The sequence below is a fragment of the Cyprinodon variegatus genome, unplaced genomic scaffold (assembly GCF_000732505.1).
Source record: "Cyprinodon variegatus isolate N-32 unplaced genomic scaffold, C_variegatus-1.0 Scaffold48, whole genome shotgun sequence".
Taxonomy (NCBI): Eukaryota; Metazoa; Chordata; class Actinopteri; order Cyprinodontiformes; family Cyprinodontidae; genus Cyprinodon; species Cyprinodon variegatus.
The window spans coordinates 1,223,393-1,238,376 of NW_015150501.1; the positions used below are offsets into that span (position 1 = coordinate 1,223,393).

General features: G+C 37.8%; 2 protein-coding genes across 3 annotated transcripts in view; one reads left to right on the top strand and one right to left on the bottom strand.

Annotated features, from left to right (window-relative positions):
- On the bottom strand, positions 1 to 13,663 carry p3h3 (prolyl 3-hydroxylase 3). The gene is made up of 17 exons (XM_015370726.1): positions 13,602 to 13,663; positions 12,483 to 12,907; positions 10,997 to 11,181; positions 10,726 to 10,878; positions 9,524 to 9,716; positions 8,565 to 8,696; positions 8,340 to 8,482; positions 7,541 to 7,630; positions 7,409 to 7,461; positions 7,254 to 7,333; positions 7,049 to 7,176; positions 6,877 to 6,972; positions 6,639 to 6,789; positions 5,024 to 5,141; positions 4,464 to 4,539; positions 4,233 to 4,373; positions 1 to 1,921 (listed from the first exon to the last, which is right to left on the bottom strand). Exons 1-17 carry the CDS (start codon positions 13,661 to 13,663, stop codon positions 1,751 to 1,753), a joined length of 2,397 nt encoding a protein of 798 aa, XP_015226212.1. The 3' UTR covers positions 1 to 1,750.
- The window catches only part of usp5 (ubiquitin specific peptidase 5 (isopeptidase T)), a 17,253-nt gene continuing 15,781 nt past the window's right edge, over positions 13,513 to 14,984 (top strand). Inside the window, exons 1-3 of one of the 2 annotated variants that reach the window (XM_015370831.1) lie at positions 13,513 to 13,769; positions 14,257 to 14,385; positions 14,475 to 14,541. In XM_015370831.1, the coding sequence (XP_015226317.1) occupies positions 13,662 to 13,769; positions 14,257 to 14,385; positions 14,475 to 14,541 (304 nt within the window). In that variant the 5' untranslated portion in view covers positions 13,513 to 13,661. The remainder of the gene's footprint in view (positions 13,770 to 14,256; positions 14,386 to 14,474; positions 14,542 to 14,984) is intronic. The other variant, XM_015370832.1, reaches the window with a different exon arrangement.

Below are 14,984 nucleotides of genomic sequence, written 5' to 3' on the forward strand. Positions count from 1 at the left end.
TCTTTAGCAGATACCTGAAGAGACACAGATTTAAAAAAGCACAGAGAGCATGTAGGAACAAATGGTTTTTGAAAAGCAGGATGTTTTTAATTTTTTTCAGCTTTTTTTTGTCTTAGGCTTTGTTTATTACCTTGTGTCACTTTTTATTCACTCTAGATTATTGTTTTTTGTGCCTTAAGTAACCTTGTATTTATTTATAGATGGATGGATGGGTTGTTCGATGGATGGATGAATAGATGGGTGGGTGGGTGGATGGATGGATTAATGAAGCGGTGGATGAATGGATGATGGATCAATGATGGATGACAGATGGATGGATGATCGTCAGATGGATATTTTAGAAAACCAAAGAAGGATAATAGTAAAATTAAAATACTTCCCATTCTCCATTTCTTTTTTCTATATTTATCTTTTCCAGGCTACATAGTCAGCCTGTATTGAATAAATATATATGAATAATATTCTTATATATACTGAGATTTTACTGTTTTAGTTCCTGGAAATTAACCCATACTCTTCAAGGACTACGGTAGATTAAATTCCTGAACAAACCATGTTTATGGTTAATCTATTTCTCTACATCTACAAAAGCAAATCCTGGTATCATTCAGATATATTCAAATATTTAGGAAGCAGTGATCTTGTCAGTTTGACTCCTATCAACGCTCTAGGTTTATATACCTTGCAGAGTGGCTTAATGTAATTTCTGCTAATAATCCAACAACAGAAAACCAACTGGAAAGTTCAGTGAATTACATGCTTTTCAGGAATGAGAGTAATAATTACACCAAACAGTGGGGGTTCTTAGTGGCACCTGCTTCATAAGAGATTAACAGACATTTTGGGGGCTGTGTCATATGGGAGAGGGTTAAATCTACATAAAAATGATCTGGTCGACCCAAATCTAGTAACTGATTACAGCACAGGGGGAGCGAGAGAGTTAATATGGGCTGTGAACAGAGGCTGGTTATAATGCACAAGACGAAGGGTGCAAAGAGAGCCTGGTTGTAATGGGTAAGATAAGATGGCAGAGGTTGAGCCGTCTGTCACACCACTGGATGTGTATGATTAAGTGCTCACTCCTTGGATTAATATTCCATATTCTAAATGGGAGACTTTTTAAGCTTCATAAACAAATGCACTTATTTATAAGGGATTAACAGTAATCTCTCTATTTCTATCCTTTTTTTTTATCCTCACTCACCTCTCTCCCTAACAGCTCACTCCTCTCCCTCTTTTAGTGTCTGAGACTATTGTGCATCATGCTCCTGTCACCAGACGTCAAACTTTATCATATTCCTCATATTTAGAGCAAAAGCTGCAGCCAGTCATTGAGGCCCGAGAGGTAAATCGCTAAACAGATCTTGCAGCCTGGCTTTACTTTGCTACCGCTTTTTAACCTCGCTCTCTGCCGCTAATCCTCTTTTTCAGGCAGCACTTGCGTGCATTTGGCATGTGGCACTCATGCTTCACTGATAGAGTCACATTTAATGCACATTATATTCTTTTCATTTTCAAGGTCAGTGATTGGTCGGAAATGCATCTGGAACAAAAGTACAGACTCACATCACAGAAATAAGAGGAACCTCTTTCCTCTCACTTACAGTATAAATAAAGCACAAATTAAAAACAACATAAACTAAAAAAAAGATGCACAGCTGGAGTGAGATGCTTGGTATGGTAAACAGTATGGGATGGGAGAAATGAAAATAAAAGTCCAGAATCAGGTCTTTAGTGCCTTTTCTGACTCTCAGAGCTCATCCTTGCCCCCGGTCACCATGTTTCTCCCTCTGCTCCTTTCTTTAGGAGCGTGGTTCCGAGCGTTACGACCGGGGCTGGCGCCTCCCTCCTTCTCCTCCTCTTCCTTTTTCAAAATGCTCTGTCCGTCAGCTGCCCACAAGGCCTCTGCTTCCTCTCGCTCCTGCAGCAGAGATGCAAAATACATCAAAATGCTGATTTCCTGCTGGAAACTAATTTGGAAAGCAAATTTGGAAGGAGTTATCAAAATCAGTGTTCCTTCCTTGTTTTTCAGCGACGGAGTTTTGTTGATGTCAGCGAAGTTGACATGACTGAACTTTTGTTACGTACTGTCATCATACAACAAAGGACTTTCTGTGTATGCTCTTGGGATTCTGATGGATCAATACCAAGCACCACCTTATAGTGGAGGGAAATGGTATACATTTGGAAGATTTTCCAAACATTTGGCAAATAAATGTTGATAAAGTGGCCCCCCTTCCCTCTGACTCCCCCACTGTGTAAATTAACTGATTATGAATCCAAAACAAACAGTAAACCAAACGTTATGCGCTCCAAGTACGGTAACTTTGTAGGAGCTACAAGAATGGCAGAACTCTTACACTATTAAGAGAAAGTCACAGGAAGTCCCCTCTGTAGTATAGCAAAAGCCAGAGAGGAAATCAACAGTCAGATGTTTGGAACATTTACAGAGCTGCTTTACATGATCCTATATTAATACATCACTCAGTTTCGCCAAAATGAATCAAATATACTTGCATGCAATGAAATCACAGCAGAAGTGTCATCTGATTAAAAAAACTAATAATGTCCAAAAATAATCAGTGGTGCGAGAACAACAAAAAATAAATATATAACATTAACTACATAAGTAAAAATAAGTGGAATTGTAAAAAAAACACAACATAATTAAATAAAATTTACAATATGCTATAATAATGTAAATGAAGAGTTACCTGAAACAAGGTAAAATGGTTTTAATTTTCGAGATTAATAAATAGTCATTCAAACTTGGTAAATATTTGTAAGTCTATGCAAAAGCTCTACTGGGAAAAATAAACTACTTTTACGCACTAGTTTGACCATATTTACCGGTATTATTACCTTGTTTTTCAATTCATGAAATGAATTCTGAAAACAATCTATGACATCACCGTAAGAAATCTGATGTCCAATCAAATGTGATCAGTGCCAGTCCTCTCTGTCTTTCTTCTGTTGTGAAAGATCTCAGGTGGTTCTCTAATAATTTGAGCTCAAAAAAACAGATCTCATTTTAAGAAACGTAAATAAGCAGTTAAAATTTAGTCATCTGTGCTTTAGGGATTTCTGGAAGGTTTCCCTATTTTTGTAGGCACAAGATGTCATTTCCAGCCTGTTCTAAAAAAAAAAAAAAAAAGAAACTGTCTGGGAGAAGTTTACTTTGTTTGATTCTGCGCATTATGCTGGCCTCCAAGACCAGTTATTTTTCTGCATGTACTAATAATTGATATAAAATATATAAAAATATACATTTATATATATTGGATGGATTAATATAAATATATTAATGCAAAAGAATACACAATGATCAAATAAATATTATTATACATGTAAAGGAGTAAAATATTTTCTCTCACGGGCCTTTTAGTTGCCTTCAAGCCTTAAGCAGTTGCTTATTTTGATTATGCCTTAAGCCATGTAGGGGAAAGGCAAGAATGCGGATAAAGCTGCTACGTTTAGAAAGACCAAAACTCAAGTTGATGAAGGTAAATGTATAATAATCTAAAGTAAATTGACATGAGTTTTAGAATGTCCTAAAGTCCAAACCTAAAGCTAAATGAGGATGTAATCCAGTGCAATGAGCTTGAGCTATTTTGGAAGATTAGACAGAAACTTACATCTTTAGATGTGAATATTGATAGAAAGATACGTTAGAAAACTTGCAGTAAAAGGTGTTTTCATAAAGTGCTGACTTGTTGGGGTGAATACAAAGGTGGGCCCCTTTTTAAACCTTTATTAGTAAAAATAAATAAGAAATTCATTTATCCTTTTCTTTCACAATAAAGCTATATTTCTTGTTAGCCAATTGATCATGTAAAAACCCAATAAAATATATCAAAATTGTGGTAATGGTTTAAAATGTGAAAATGGTTTATGGTGTTTTAGTAGTTTTAGGGCAGAATCATCGTGTTTTATTCCTTCTTATAGCCAAATGCCTTAATGTTCTGATTCTGTAAAATGACTAAATGTGGTCTAAAAAAATTCAGTCCTAAATGGTTAATCTTTCTCGAAGCGTCTCTATGATGAGACTGCGTCGACTGGGCCGAGGAGCAGGCTCAGTAAATGGCCATCAACATGCAAAACGAGGAACAGATTTGCATTGTGTCCGAGCTGCTCCTATTATCACCACATCAGAGTCACGACATCAGCAAACAAGGCCACAGTTCTGACCCAAGCGGCGTAGAGTTCAAGTCTGATGTTGTATCTGTGCCTACCATGTCCCTGTAGAGCTTCTCCTTTGTGAACCACAGTGCCAAAGCGCAGCGCCGACCCCTCGTCACGGCGGTAACGCCGTGGGGGTTCACCGGTCCAGAGGAAAAGCCCACCAGTCGACCACAGCTGGGCTTAACTCTGGCCTGGAGACAAGTACAAGAAGTCCAACCTCTAACTCTGAAAATAAATATCAATAAACTGTATGGTTTACAGTCAGAAGAAAGGTGACTCACTGTTACGGTTTTGGCATCTTTTTCAGTGAAGAACAGCTCTCCTCCATCAAAATCATCATTCAGGTAGAGAACGGCACTGTTGGATAAAGATATTCCTCATTTTTAGTCTTAAAAAGAGAACATTTATTACATTATATGAGACACAAGCTACTGATTTAAGACAGTTAGGTAATGCAGTGTTATGTAGTAAACCAAATCTCATTTAAATTCTGATTTGTTTAAAGCAGGGGTGTGCAATGCTCGGTCTGGAGGCCATTTATGGCAATTGGAATAATTCTGTGACAGCTGTTGAAGTTTGGCCCTGCATGAAACTGAACTAAATAGATGGTCATAGACATGGAAATTGTTGGGTTACAAACCAAAGCATTTTTCTTTTATCAGCCATGTTTTTTTTTAATTTTATATTTTTTTATCAGTCCTATCTAAATTCAGCAGAAAATTCTGGCTGAAATAGCCTGAATATATTTTAAAGCCCACATAACAGAGAACATTTGTCCCCAGAAGCTTAGAAACTGTACTGTAATAAATATGAATGACAAAGAGGGGTTATCAAAATGTACCTGAGGTCTCTGTGTATGAAAGCTGGTGGTTCTCTCCAACACTGTTTGGTTTCAGGCTCAAGAAGACAGTTATCAACATGGACAGGGTGAGACAGATCCATCCTACCTTTTTGGTCCCCTGAAAAGAAAAGGTGACCATGAAGTCAGTAAAAAAAAAAAGTACAACAAAGATGTATTGAAATAAGCTAAGGTATTGGCTCAAGAACTAAAATCAGGGAATTTTTTATGTTTTTGGTAACCCATTGACTTGTACAAACAAAATTCCCCACATACAGGATCACTGTATAGGCTGAATATAGGCTCTACCATAACATTTGTCTCGTTGCAAACAATATTTACGGGCTTTTGTGCCACAAAATGTAAAGTAGAAAAATAGATTCAGTGTTATAAGCATTTTTATTAACAAATAAAAACCTGAAAGGTGCAGCTTGCACCTCTATTCAGCCCTCCTGAGTTAATACATTTGTAAAATTACCTTTCTCTACAATTAGAAAACTGACAACATTACTGTATGCCTCAAACTTCTTGAGATATTAGATCAGTTGTTTCCCAATTTCCTTTTTTTTTTTGCAAAACAACTAAATAGTAGTGTAATTGATAGAGATGGGCATTTTATGTTGCCCATTTTATGTTACTGCTGCTTCAATGCGATTTAATTAGGATTTTAAAACAAAAAATTTTTTTGCAGCCCTGGTTGTCATGATTGCACCCTACGTGGACTTCTGTTTAAGTTTCATTTTGACTTTTCCACTTTATTATTATTATTCTGTTATTCTGTGTTTTCTTGTTCATTGGTTTATTTTCCATTTTGTATATTTAAGCAGTGTTTTATTTTTTGACTTCTTCTCTGTTGCCCCCTTGTACCAGTCTCCTTTCCATTAGCTCCTTCTAGTTACTTCTGTCTACGCCTGCTCCCTATCATATAGTTAGTCCTCCCATTGTTTCTGTCTCTCATGTATACTACACCTCCTGTTCAGTCACTCTTTGCTGGTTTCTTGTTGTTACTTAGCTTCCCATGTTTTTTTTCCCCCTGACGTCTCCTGGTTTTTGGTTTCCTGTATTTTGGTTCTCTGATTTTGTTTCTGTTGTCTTTTATCTTTAAATCAGCAAAACTCATCTCTGCTTCCTCATCTCTGCATTTGGGTCCTCAACCAAACCTGACACTGGTGCCATGTTTATGCTTGTTGTTCTATGCAGTTTCTAAAAGGTTGCCACAAGTTCCCTGAACAAACCTTTTCTTGTCTGGCCTGGCTCACTTTGTTTTCCTCTTCCCATTTTTAATAAATAACAAACTGAAGGGGTGTGCATACTTTTGTAAGGCCCTCTATGTAGATATATGCTGATTTTGCAGCTCTTTGGAAATAAATCTCTAAAACCTGATAATGCATCAGTTTTTAAAACATTTTACAGACTATTACTTAACCTGTCTTTGAGGAAAGGACCATAAGCTTTGGGGTATTATAAAATATCATTGGATGATAATAATAATTCTTTATTGATCTCACATTGGAGAAATTTACCTCTGCATTTAACCCATCCCCTTGGGGATATAATATTCACTGTTATTAATTCAACAAGTATAAAAAATAATAGAATGAAATCTACTAAGTGCTACCTGGAGTTGCACTGCGACACACCAGATGTGAGAAGGAGATGAAAAGCCCAGAGGGGCTCCTAAAGTAGGAGTGCAGCAGTGTTTTCACTCTCTCTCCCAGCTCGTGTAACAACCTGGTATCTGACTGGTTCACCAGTCCATCCTGAGACAGCTGCAACACAATCAGTGGAAGGTTTAAGAAATTTCATCTAGACAAAAGATGTCCTTTTCCTTTAGACATTATTTACTTTTCACCAACCTTTACAGCCCTGAGCACAGTAAGACCCTCCAGCGTCTCATGAGGTGTGTGTGGAGACCTGCGTCCTCTGTAACCATCTCCACTAGATGAAGCAATCTACAAAAAACCAACATAAAATGAAGACGTGCCCCTGTGTTCAAGGGAGATTGCAGGTTTTAACCTGAGAACCTACAGCTGCTAAATTGAATATTCTGCTACATTCTTTCTCAGTCATGACTCCATCAAGGACAACTCTGTTGGTCCCGTTCAGAGCTTCATCATCCATGGTTATGGACACACCATCCTGGGGCACCGGGCCTCCTGTTGACATGAAGAGGAAGGAAAAGATGAGACAAAAAAACTGGAAAAATCCTGAAATTCGGGCGTACTTGCCTTACCTGCATAAAACCCGCTGTCATCCACTTCTTCCAACTGATCCCCTACTTTTATTTTCTCATTTATTTTCTGTTTTTCGGCTCTGCCAGGACGCAAATATACCGAGGTCACTTCATATAGCCATTTATAGAATGAATCTAACCTCACTTTGCCTCACCTCCAGTTATCTCTTACAGATTCTGGTACAACATCCTCCGGAGTCCAGAGATCCTACAAACAGGATGATAGATAAACTAAGAACACATACTTTTGCAGTGTTTATGTTTTTGTATTTGACATCAGTGCTTACCGGGTCAGTGAAGGTAAAGTTTAAGTTCTCCACACCAAAATACAACAGCTTCTTGTCTTCCAAGGACTCATTGATGTATTTGGCAATTCCCTAAATGAAAACACAAACTTTTGGTCAAACTTGACTGTTTGGATTAATGTGAATCTACTTAGAAGATGGTTGCAATTACTAAATCCTGATCAGTTTTCCTTCAATTCTATCAATAAGAAATTCTCAACTTAATCTAGGTATAGACTTCAAATAGACCATTTTTATATGGAAATATGCTGTGATTTAAACCAGTAAATCGCAGCTCTGATTGCATGCTTTGAGTTGTTATATGGCGAGATTGTAAACTTCAGCTTCTTTTGCGGCTTTTAACAGACTGACCTCCCGGATTGCAATCTTCCCATCATATCTGATTTTCTCTGCTGAAGAAAAACAACCCCACAGCATGGTGCTGCCACCATGCTTTTTCACTCTGGGGAAGGTGTGTTCAGAAAGGTTGCTCTCATTTATACAAAACATTTTGTAGGTTTTCCAGAAAGTTTTTCAGTCTAGTTCAGCAAGAGCTACTTCTTTCTCACATTTGTTGTGTTTCCAAGGTGGCTGTGACAAACTGCCTTCATGTTCTGCCATGTTTATGAAGTTATAATTAACACTGTTGTCCTGGTGACATATTCTCCTAACTATAGTAGCTCATAGTATAAAGGGATGATATATATTTATGCCATTTGTAGAATATAAATATTGAAAGTCATGCATAATTTCACCCAAAAATAGTGCTTTGTGCTGGTGGCTGGATCATCCAGAGCTTTACCTGAGCAGGCTGAACACCATGTGACTCCACATCCCCCCCTAGTGTCTCATAGTAGAGCTGCAGGTTATCTAAGGAGTCCTTGTCAGTGGGGTAAAACAGCAGAAAAGAGTGAAGTGTCTGCAGAGCTCCCCTCACATCACCAGCTGTTGGAAAACAAGAATCACGCATAAGATGGAAAATAATGTAAAATAAAACTGTTTTAATCTCACTGAGCCAGAACCTCACATTTAAACTGTGCAATGTGAAGATGCTCAAGCTGTGTCGGCAAGAAGTCCTCCTGAGCGGAGAGCCGTCCAGGCCGTGTCGCAACCCGAGTCACACAGGACTGCCGGCATGAGAGCAGGGACAGAGACAGAGCTGGACAGAGCACACAAAATACATGTTATAAAGGCTAAAATATAAAACTGAAGACACAAGCAAGCACACATGTCGCTGAAATGCTAGCAATTTCCACTTAATTACAAATCATTAAAATCCAAAAATAAGGAACTAAAAAGAAGAAATAAAGCATCCTTCCATCCATTTTCCATCACGCTTTATCCCAGCTGGGGTCATGAGGGGTGCTGGTATCTATCTCCAGCTGTCTACGGGCGAGACGCAGGGTACACCCTGGACAGGTTGCCAGTCCATCGTAGGGGCAATAAAGCATAATAAAATATTCTGATGAAGTGTTTGAAAAACCTATTTAGGCAGCTTTAAATTGTTATCCATCCCCTAGGGGAGCAGTAGGCTGCCATTTTGTCGCGCCTGGGGAGCAATCAGGGGTTAAGGGTTTGCTCAGAAACCAAGAGTGGAGGCTGTGGGGATCAACCAGGTACTTGCAACCTTCTCAGTGCACAAGCGCACAGCTCTAACCACTAGGCCAACAATCCCCCCAAATAAATTGTTCTGTGTAGAAGAATATCCTCAAAGCAGACTAAATGCAAATTTGTAAATAACAATTTAGACATTTTTACCTCCAATTTATTATTGCAACTTTCCAGGATTACTGTATGCGCTTTTAGAGGGGACTGACCATTTTATTTTAGTTCACCTGCATATGTCAATATTTGAACAATATTCTTAAGCTTCTCTAAAAGCATTGGTAAAAACACACATAATCATTCACCAGCCACAGAGGAAAGATTTCCTTTGACTTTTTTCCCTAAAATAAATCTCTTGCCCTGCTCGGTCGTTTTTCTTACCTGCAGCCTTTTCGAAGACTCCATCAGAGCTCTCCAATCCCCTGTCCTCAGGCAGCAGCTGTGGGCTAACCACACACTGCACCCTGCAATCATCCATGCGCTGCAGAGTTTCGTTCACGCAGGCTTTCCATTTCTCTGCCGCCTGCAGCCAGTCAGAGGAGGCCTCATGCTGAACAGCTGCATCATACAGGATCTGAGAGAGAACAATACACCTGGGTTCAGTCTGGAGATGCTGCTACATCAGCTTTTAGTTTAAAACAGCTATGAAGTGTTATAGTTTATGTTCATACCCTGGTGTAAAACCATGCATAAAAAAGGTTTTTAAGGAAGGAATAAAGCTACATGCTTTGATCCTCAGCTCTTTACAGCTTGCTATGTCACAACAATAAACTTCTATATTTCCTCTTATTTTAGAGAAAAAGAAGAGTTATTTGTATTCAGCTTCCTTTACTGTGATATCATTAAATAAAATCTGAGTTTATGAGAAGATCCATGGAGGTGGATACAGAAGAAACCCCGCCCACAACTAAATCCAATTGAGATTTTGATTTAAAAATGGACATTTGCAAAACATCCCATAAAAGTGCTGGGACTGAATCTGTACAAAAATACAGTTTTCTAAAGTGTTGACTAATAGTGCTGAACATGAATGCGTTTATATTATAACAATATAAATGCCTTTATATTTTTAATAGTTGTAAGACAAAACAAGACAGGAAGAACATATCCTTTTTTTATGATTCACGGTAAGTACTACTTTGTCTATTAAAATAAAGATATGGATGTGACAAAATAAATAAATGTTCCTGGGATCAAAATACTTTAGTAGGACATCTTCTTGTTGTCATCATTCAGACTTGCAGCTGGCCTTTAAAAGTTACAGCACACACTGCAAAAATGATCTAGAAATAAGTAAGCATTTCTTAAATTAAGTGTATTTCCCCTCAATTTGAGCAGGTAAATAAGATTATTTGCCAATAGAATGAGTAGTTTTGGTATTAAAATAAAATATTTAGATAATATGCACTTGAAATAAGACAATGTAATAGTTTTTTTTCTTATTTTAAATGTAAATTGTACTGTTCTACTGGCTAAGTGTCTCACTTACCACCTAAATTCAAGAAAAAATGCACTTATGACGAAATGACTTATTTAGATTTCATGTTTTTGCAGTGCACAAACACAGCACTTATATCTTTTACCCAATGTTTCTCCATCTCTCTATCCTGGAAATCATCCTCTGTCACTCCCTCCATCCGTCTGTACTTCTCTATGTTGTTCCTCATCTCCAGGTGACTCGGGTTGGCCACAAAGTAGGTATGAGCTGCAGATGCTGCCTTTTTCAACTTGTCCAACTGGTGTGGAGGAAAAAGAATAATCAGGAAAACACTGGAGTATTTGAAGAAATCGCAGCTAAGCTGTAGATTCTGTAGGAGTCAATAGACTGACAATCTAACAATCTAAGCAGCTTACCTTGTAGTAGGTGACTTGTAGAAAGTTGTAAGGGTTGCGAGTGTTGAATTCATATTCTATGTCATCTGAAACAGGCAGCTGCCCCATAGGTGTAACGGAGCGTCCGATACAGAACTTCAGACATTCGGCTCTCTGCTGAATCCAGTCCAGGGCCCAGAGGTCCCACATGTTTCCCTCCTCAGAGTCTAATGCCGTACATAAACACATACCTCAGACTCTTTCCATTATACCTCCTTAAATATACCTCCCTGTAAATGAAGCTAATCAAATGTTTCCAAAACCATAACTCTATCCGTTTTTTTGCTCCAAAGAAATTCCACATAATGGTCTCAATCTTGTTTATTATACAGTTTAGCATTCAATTGGCTTATTTGCAAATCTTCCATACTATCCAGTCTCATTTTAACCTCGATTTAACAACAATAAACTTACAGTGACATAAAGAAAGCCCTTTTCTATGGAATCCAGGCCAGAAGGCAACAACAAAAATATAAAATAACCATGAGAAACAGGTACATGTTATTGAATGGTACGTTTAGAAATTATTAAGAAACACTCAGTAATTAATATTAATATGCATTTGCCTCAACTAGATTTAAATTGTGCACTATTAAAAAAAAAAGAAAAAAAAGGGATTGGGATGCAAAGCAGGGATTGATAAATAAATCTTTAACCCATCATTGACATAACATTTTATTTGCACTATTAGACATTCACAGAAATACCATAATCCCAGCTTATCCGAAGCATACAACTGTTCATTAAAAAAAATAAAACTACTGAAAAATATACAGATAAATAGTTTAATTTGGTAATGTTCTAATCCAGTAAACCTATTTAACAAAGTTAGAATAAGTCAAAACTCCCAGAAGGAGAGCTGTTTTCTTATTGTGCAAACTAGAGCATAAGGGATGGCCTAATTTCACTTACAGCAGAGAACTTTAAAAGGTTTTCATAGAATTAGTTTCATGATACTTATGATTGAAAGCCATGGTTAAAACCTTTTGTTTTGTAACAAAAATCTATTTCTAGTTTCTCTTTGTTCCAGTATTTTGTTTTTGAAACTTAATAGAGGGTGAAACAACTACAAATAAATAAATAAAAATAAGTATGTCCAACAGAAATGACAGCATCATTAAGGAGAGCACTATCGAACAAACAGCTAAGCTCAGTCAAAACTGTGGATGAGCTGCAGGGAACCAAGGCTCAGGTGGGGAAATCTGGACAAATGACAACTTTTAGTGATGGATTCTACAAAACAGGCCTTTTGAAATGTGTTGCTGGAAAAATAAACACCAAAGTGTCATCGTGTGACTAAATCAAAAAATGCAACAGATATTCTCCGTCTAGTCTGGATATCTTTAGGATATTTCAAGTTTTTTTTTTATCACATATAATTCCCTAAAAAAATAAATAAATAGGTACTGATATGATATCTTGATTGCATAAAGACACCAGGCAGAATATATAATATCTCTAAACTTACCCAATTTCTTTAGAGCATCGTTACCAGACACCAAGCAATCATCATAACACTGTTTGCGATATTCCAGCAGTGCCTCCTTGGTCTGGATGGATTTCTCCAGCAGCTCTGCAGCCTTCACCCACTCCCCCCCGTAATAAGCACGCACCCCGCTGTAATACAGAAAGTCATATGGCTGTAAAAGTGACAAAACTTTAGATCCGCTACCTGCGGACGCTCCAACCGTGAGTGTAAATAATGTTTCTAAAACAAAACACAACGCCACGTATACAGCGCAGCATTCAGGGCGCAGCGCCATGGTCCTGTGAGCAGGTCCTACAGCAGGAGAAAGAAGTTGGAGAGGAAGAGGAGGAGTGGCTGGATAGTCAAACGGGGGGGAAATCACCAGTGTGAAGAATGCAAGCCCCCATAAATATTTGCTATGAGTTCTTAACCGATTTCGTTTACATCAGCGAATATAATTTTTTTTTTTGTAGTAAACAAATCAGCGTAATTGCGCTACTTTGTTTTGTCATTATTAAAGGAACACGTTTAAGCAGTTTGAAACTGTCATATGTGTGGTTCACCACGAGATGGCGCGCTTTGAATTTAGCTTTACGACTACAACCGTAAAAAGGAAAATACATGCGCACGACATACCTTACAGAGTTGAATATACACATTTTGTGAAATCCTAGCTGACTATAAGGTTGGCATATGTGTTTAAGCTTTTTAACTGTAACTGACATTGGATTATACATTTCAATAAGCTACATAATTGTATATTGTAAACCAGATAAAATATTCCCCACTTTATTTTACTCAGTACTTCTCAACCTGAGAAGTTAGATATGAATATTGCTTCAATCTGATTAACAAGTAACCAGATGGGAAAAAAATATTTTTAAATACATTTCCATATCTGGCTTTTAATTTTCAAATATTTGTGAAACTTTGCCTGCGGTCGTAGTGTGAAGTTTGCCGAAATTACAGTGGGTTTCCATATTAAGTGTATTACAGCAAAATGCTGGAGCTTCTATCGTTCGGCCTTCCTTCCCTCAACACCAGCGGCTCCTGATTCATTCAGACCAAACACACGGGAGATACAACGAAAGCTCCTTAGAACCTAGGTAAACAGCCTACTGGGTGTCCAAATTCAGGACAGCAAAAGTCCCACTGGAAAGCAGACTTAGTGAGCTCACCATGGCGGATGTTGGTGAGGTTTTGATGTCAGTTTTATCTACAATTCGCGTTCCAAAGCCCGGGGACCGTGTCCACAAAGACGAATGCGCCCTGTCATTTTCTTCACCGGTGAGCTTTCTTTTCTTATAAAACACCACCTCGGTAACCCAGATAAGCAGTGTTAATTTTTCTGATTTATTCACACAATTAACTGGGCAGTGACAAGAAAAAAGGAGACATATTCTTTGAGACTTGAGAAGGAATTTCCTTGTTTTGGCTAACTAGCAGGCTAGCATAAAGCTAAGCTAGGAAAGCTAGCTGTGTAGCCAACTGCTTTAACTGTCAAAGTGGCAAACCAGCAAACTTTTGTTCGTATTTATCGATCTGAATTAACATAATTTAACCTCAAATTCACTTCTCATAACCCTATACCTTAACCGAGTTTTATTTATTAATTTTTGTTTCTGAATTTGAAACATCTGCTAATTAGTGAAGCAGATTGACGGGCTACATCAACGGATGCTTTTGTCACTAAGAGCCATTGGTGTTTAGCAGCTTTAGTTTCTTGTATAAGTATATGAATAAATAGTTACAATAACTGCTGTTCTTTTTAAAGGAGAGTGAAGGGGGTCTGTACGTGTGCATGAACAGTTTTCTGGGGTTTGGTAGTCAGTACGTGGACAGACACCATGCTCGGACTGGTCAGAGGGCTTACCTCCACATCACCCGGACTCGAAAGAATAAGGTAGATTTTTCTATTACGGTATATTATATGAATAGATGTCTGTCATTTACTGGTTTTTGTTTAATGATATACGTGGATTTCGCCCACAGAAGGAGGATGAGAATAACTCTGGCTCTGGACACCCACCTAAGAAAAAGCCCACTAGGCTGGCAATAGGTAAGTTATCTTAAGGGAATTTATGGTGGTATATGAGAGGTTGCCCTGCTAGTCACACATCTACTCCTGATCCTTGGGAAATAGGTTAATATTGTTGTAATTTTCAGATGCATGACCCAGAAGTCACTACTTCTTACTTTTCCAGGTTTTTTGGTTTTGAAAAAGACTTCTTGGACTGTAAAGTGTTAAAACAGCTTGTTCTTGCTTGTTACCAAGTTGGTATGTATCCTCATGACGTTTAGGCGATTTGACAAATCTATAGGCCAGGGGTAAACAATTAAAAATCAGTGGGGTCCGATTAAAAATCAACGACCAGTAAAGTTCCTGAGACCTTTTTAATTATGATCTGTTACTTTTAAACAGAATTTATCACTGAAATAAATTAGTTGCTTATGCATCCATGTTATACATTGACGTTTTAAATAAAAAATCTAAAGTGTTTT

Coding starts and splice junctions, on each gene's coding strand:
- p3h3 (XM_015370726.1), bottom strand. CDS start 13,663: ATGGTGAGCTCACTAAGTCTGCTTTCCAGTGGGACTTTTGCTGTCCTG. Junction 12,908..13,601: donor GTCCTGAATTTGGACACCCA/GTAGGCTGTTTA, acceptor AAATCGGTTAAG/AACTCATAGCAAATATTTAT. Junction 11,182..12,482: donor CGATGCTCTAAAGAAATTGG/GTAAGTTTAGAG, acceptor GTACGGCATTAG/ACTCTGAGGAGGGAAACATG.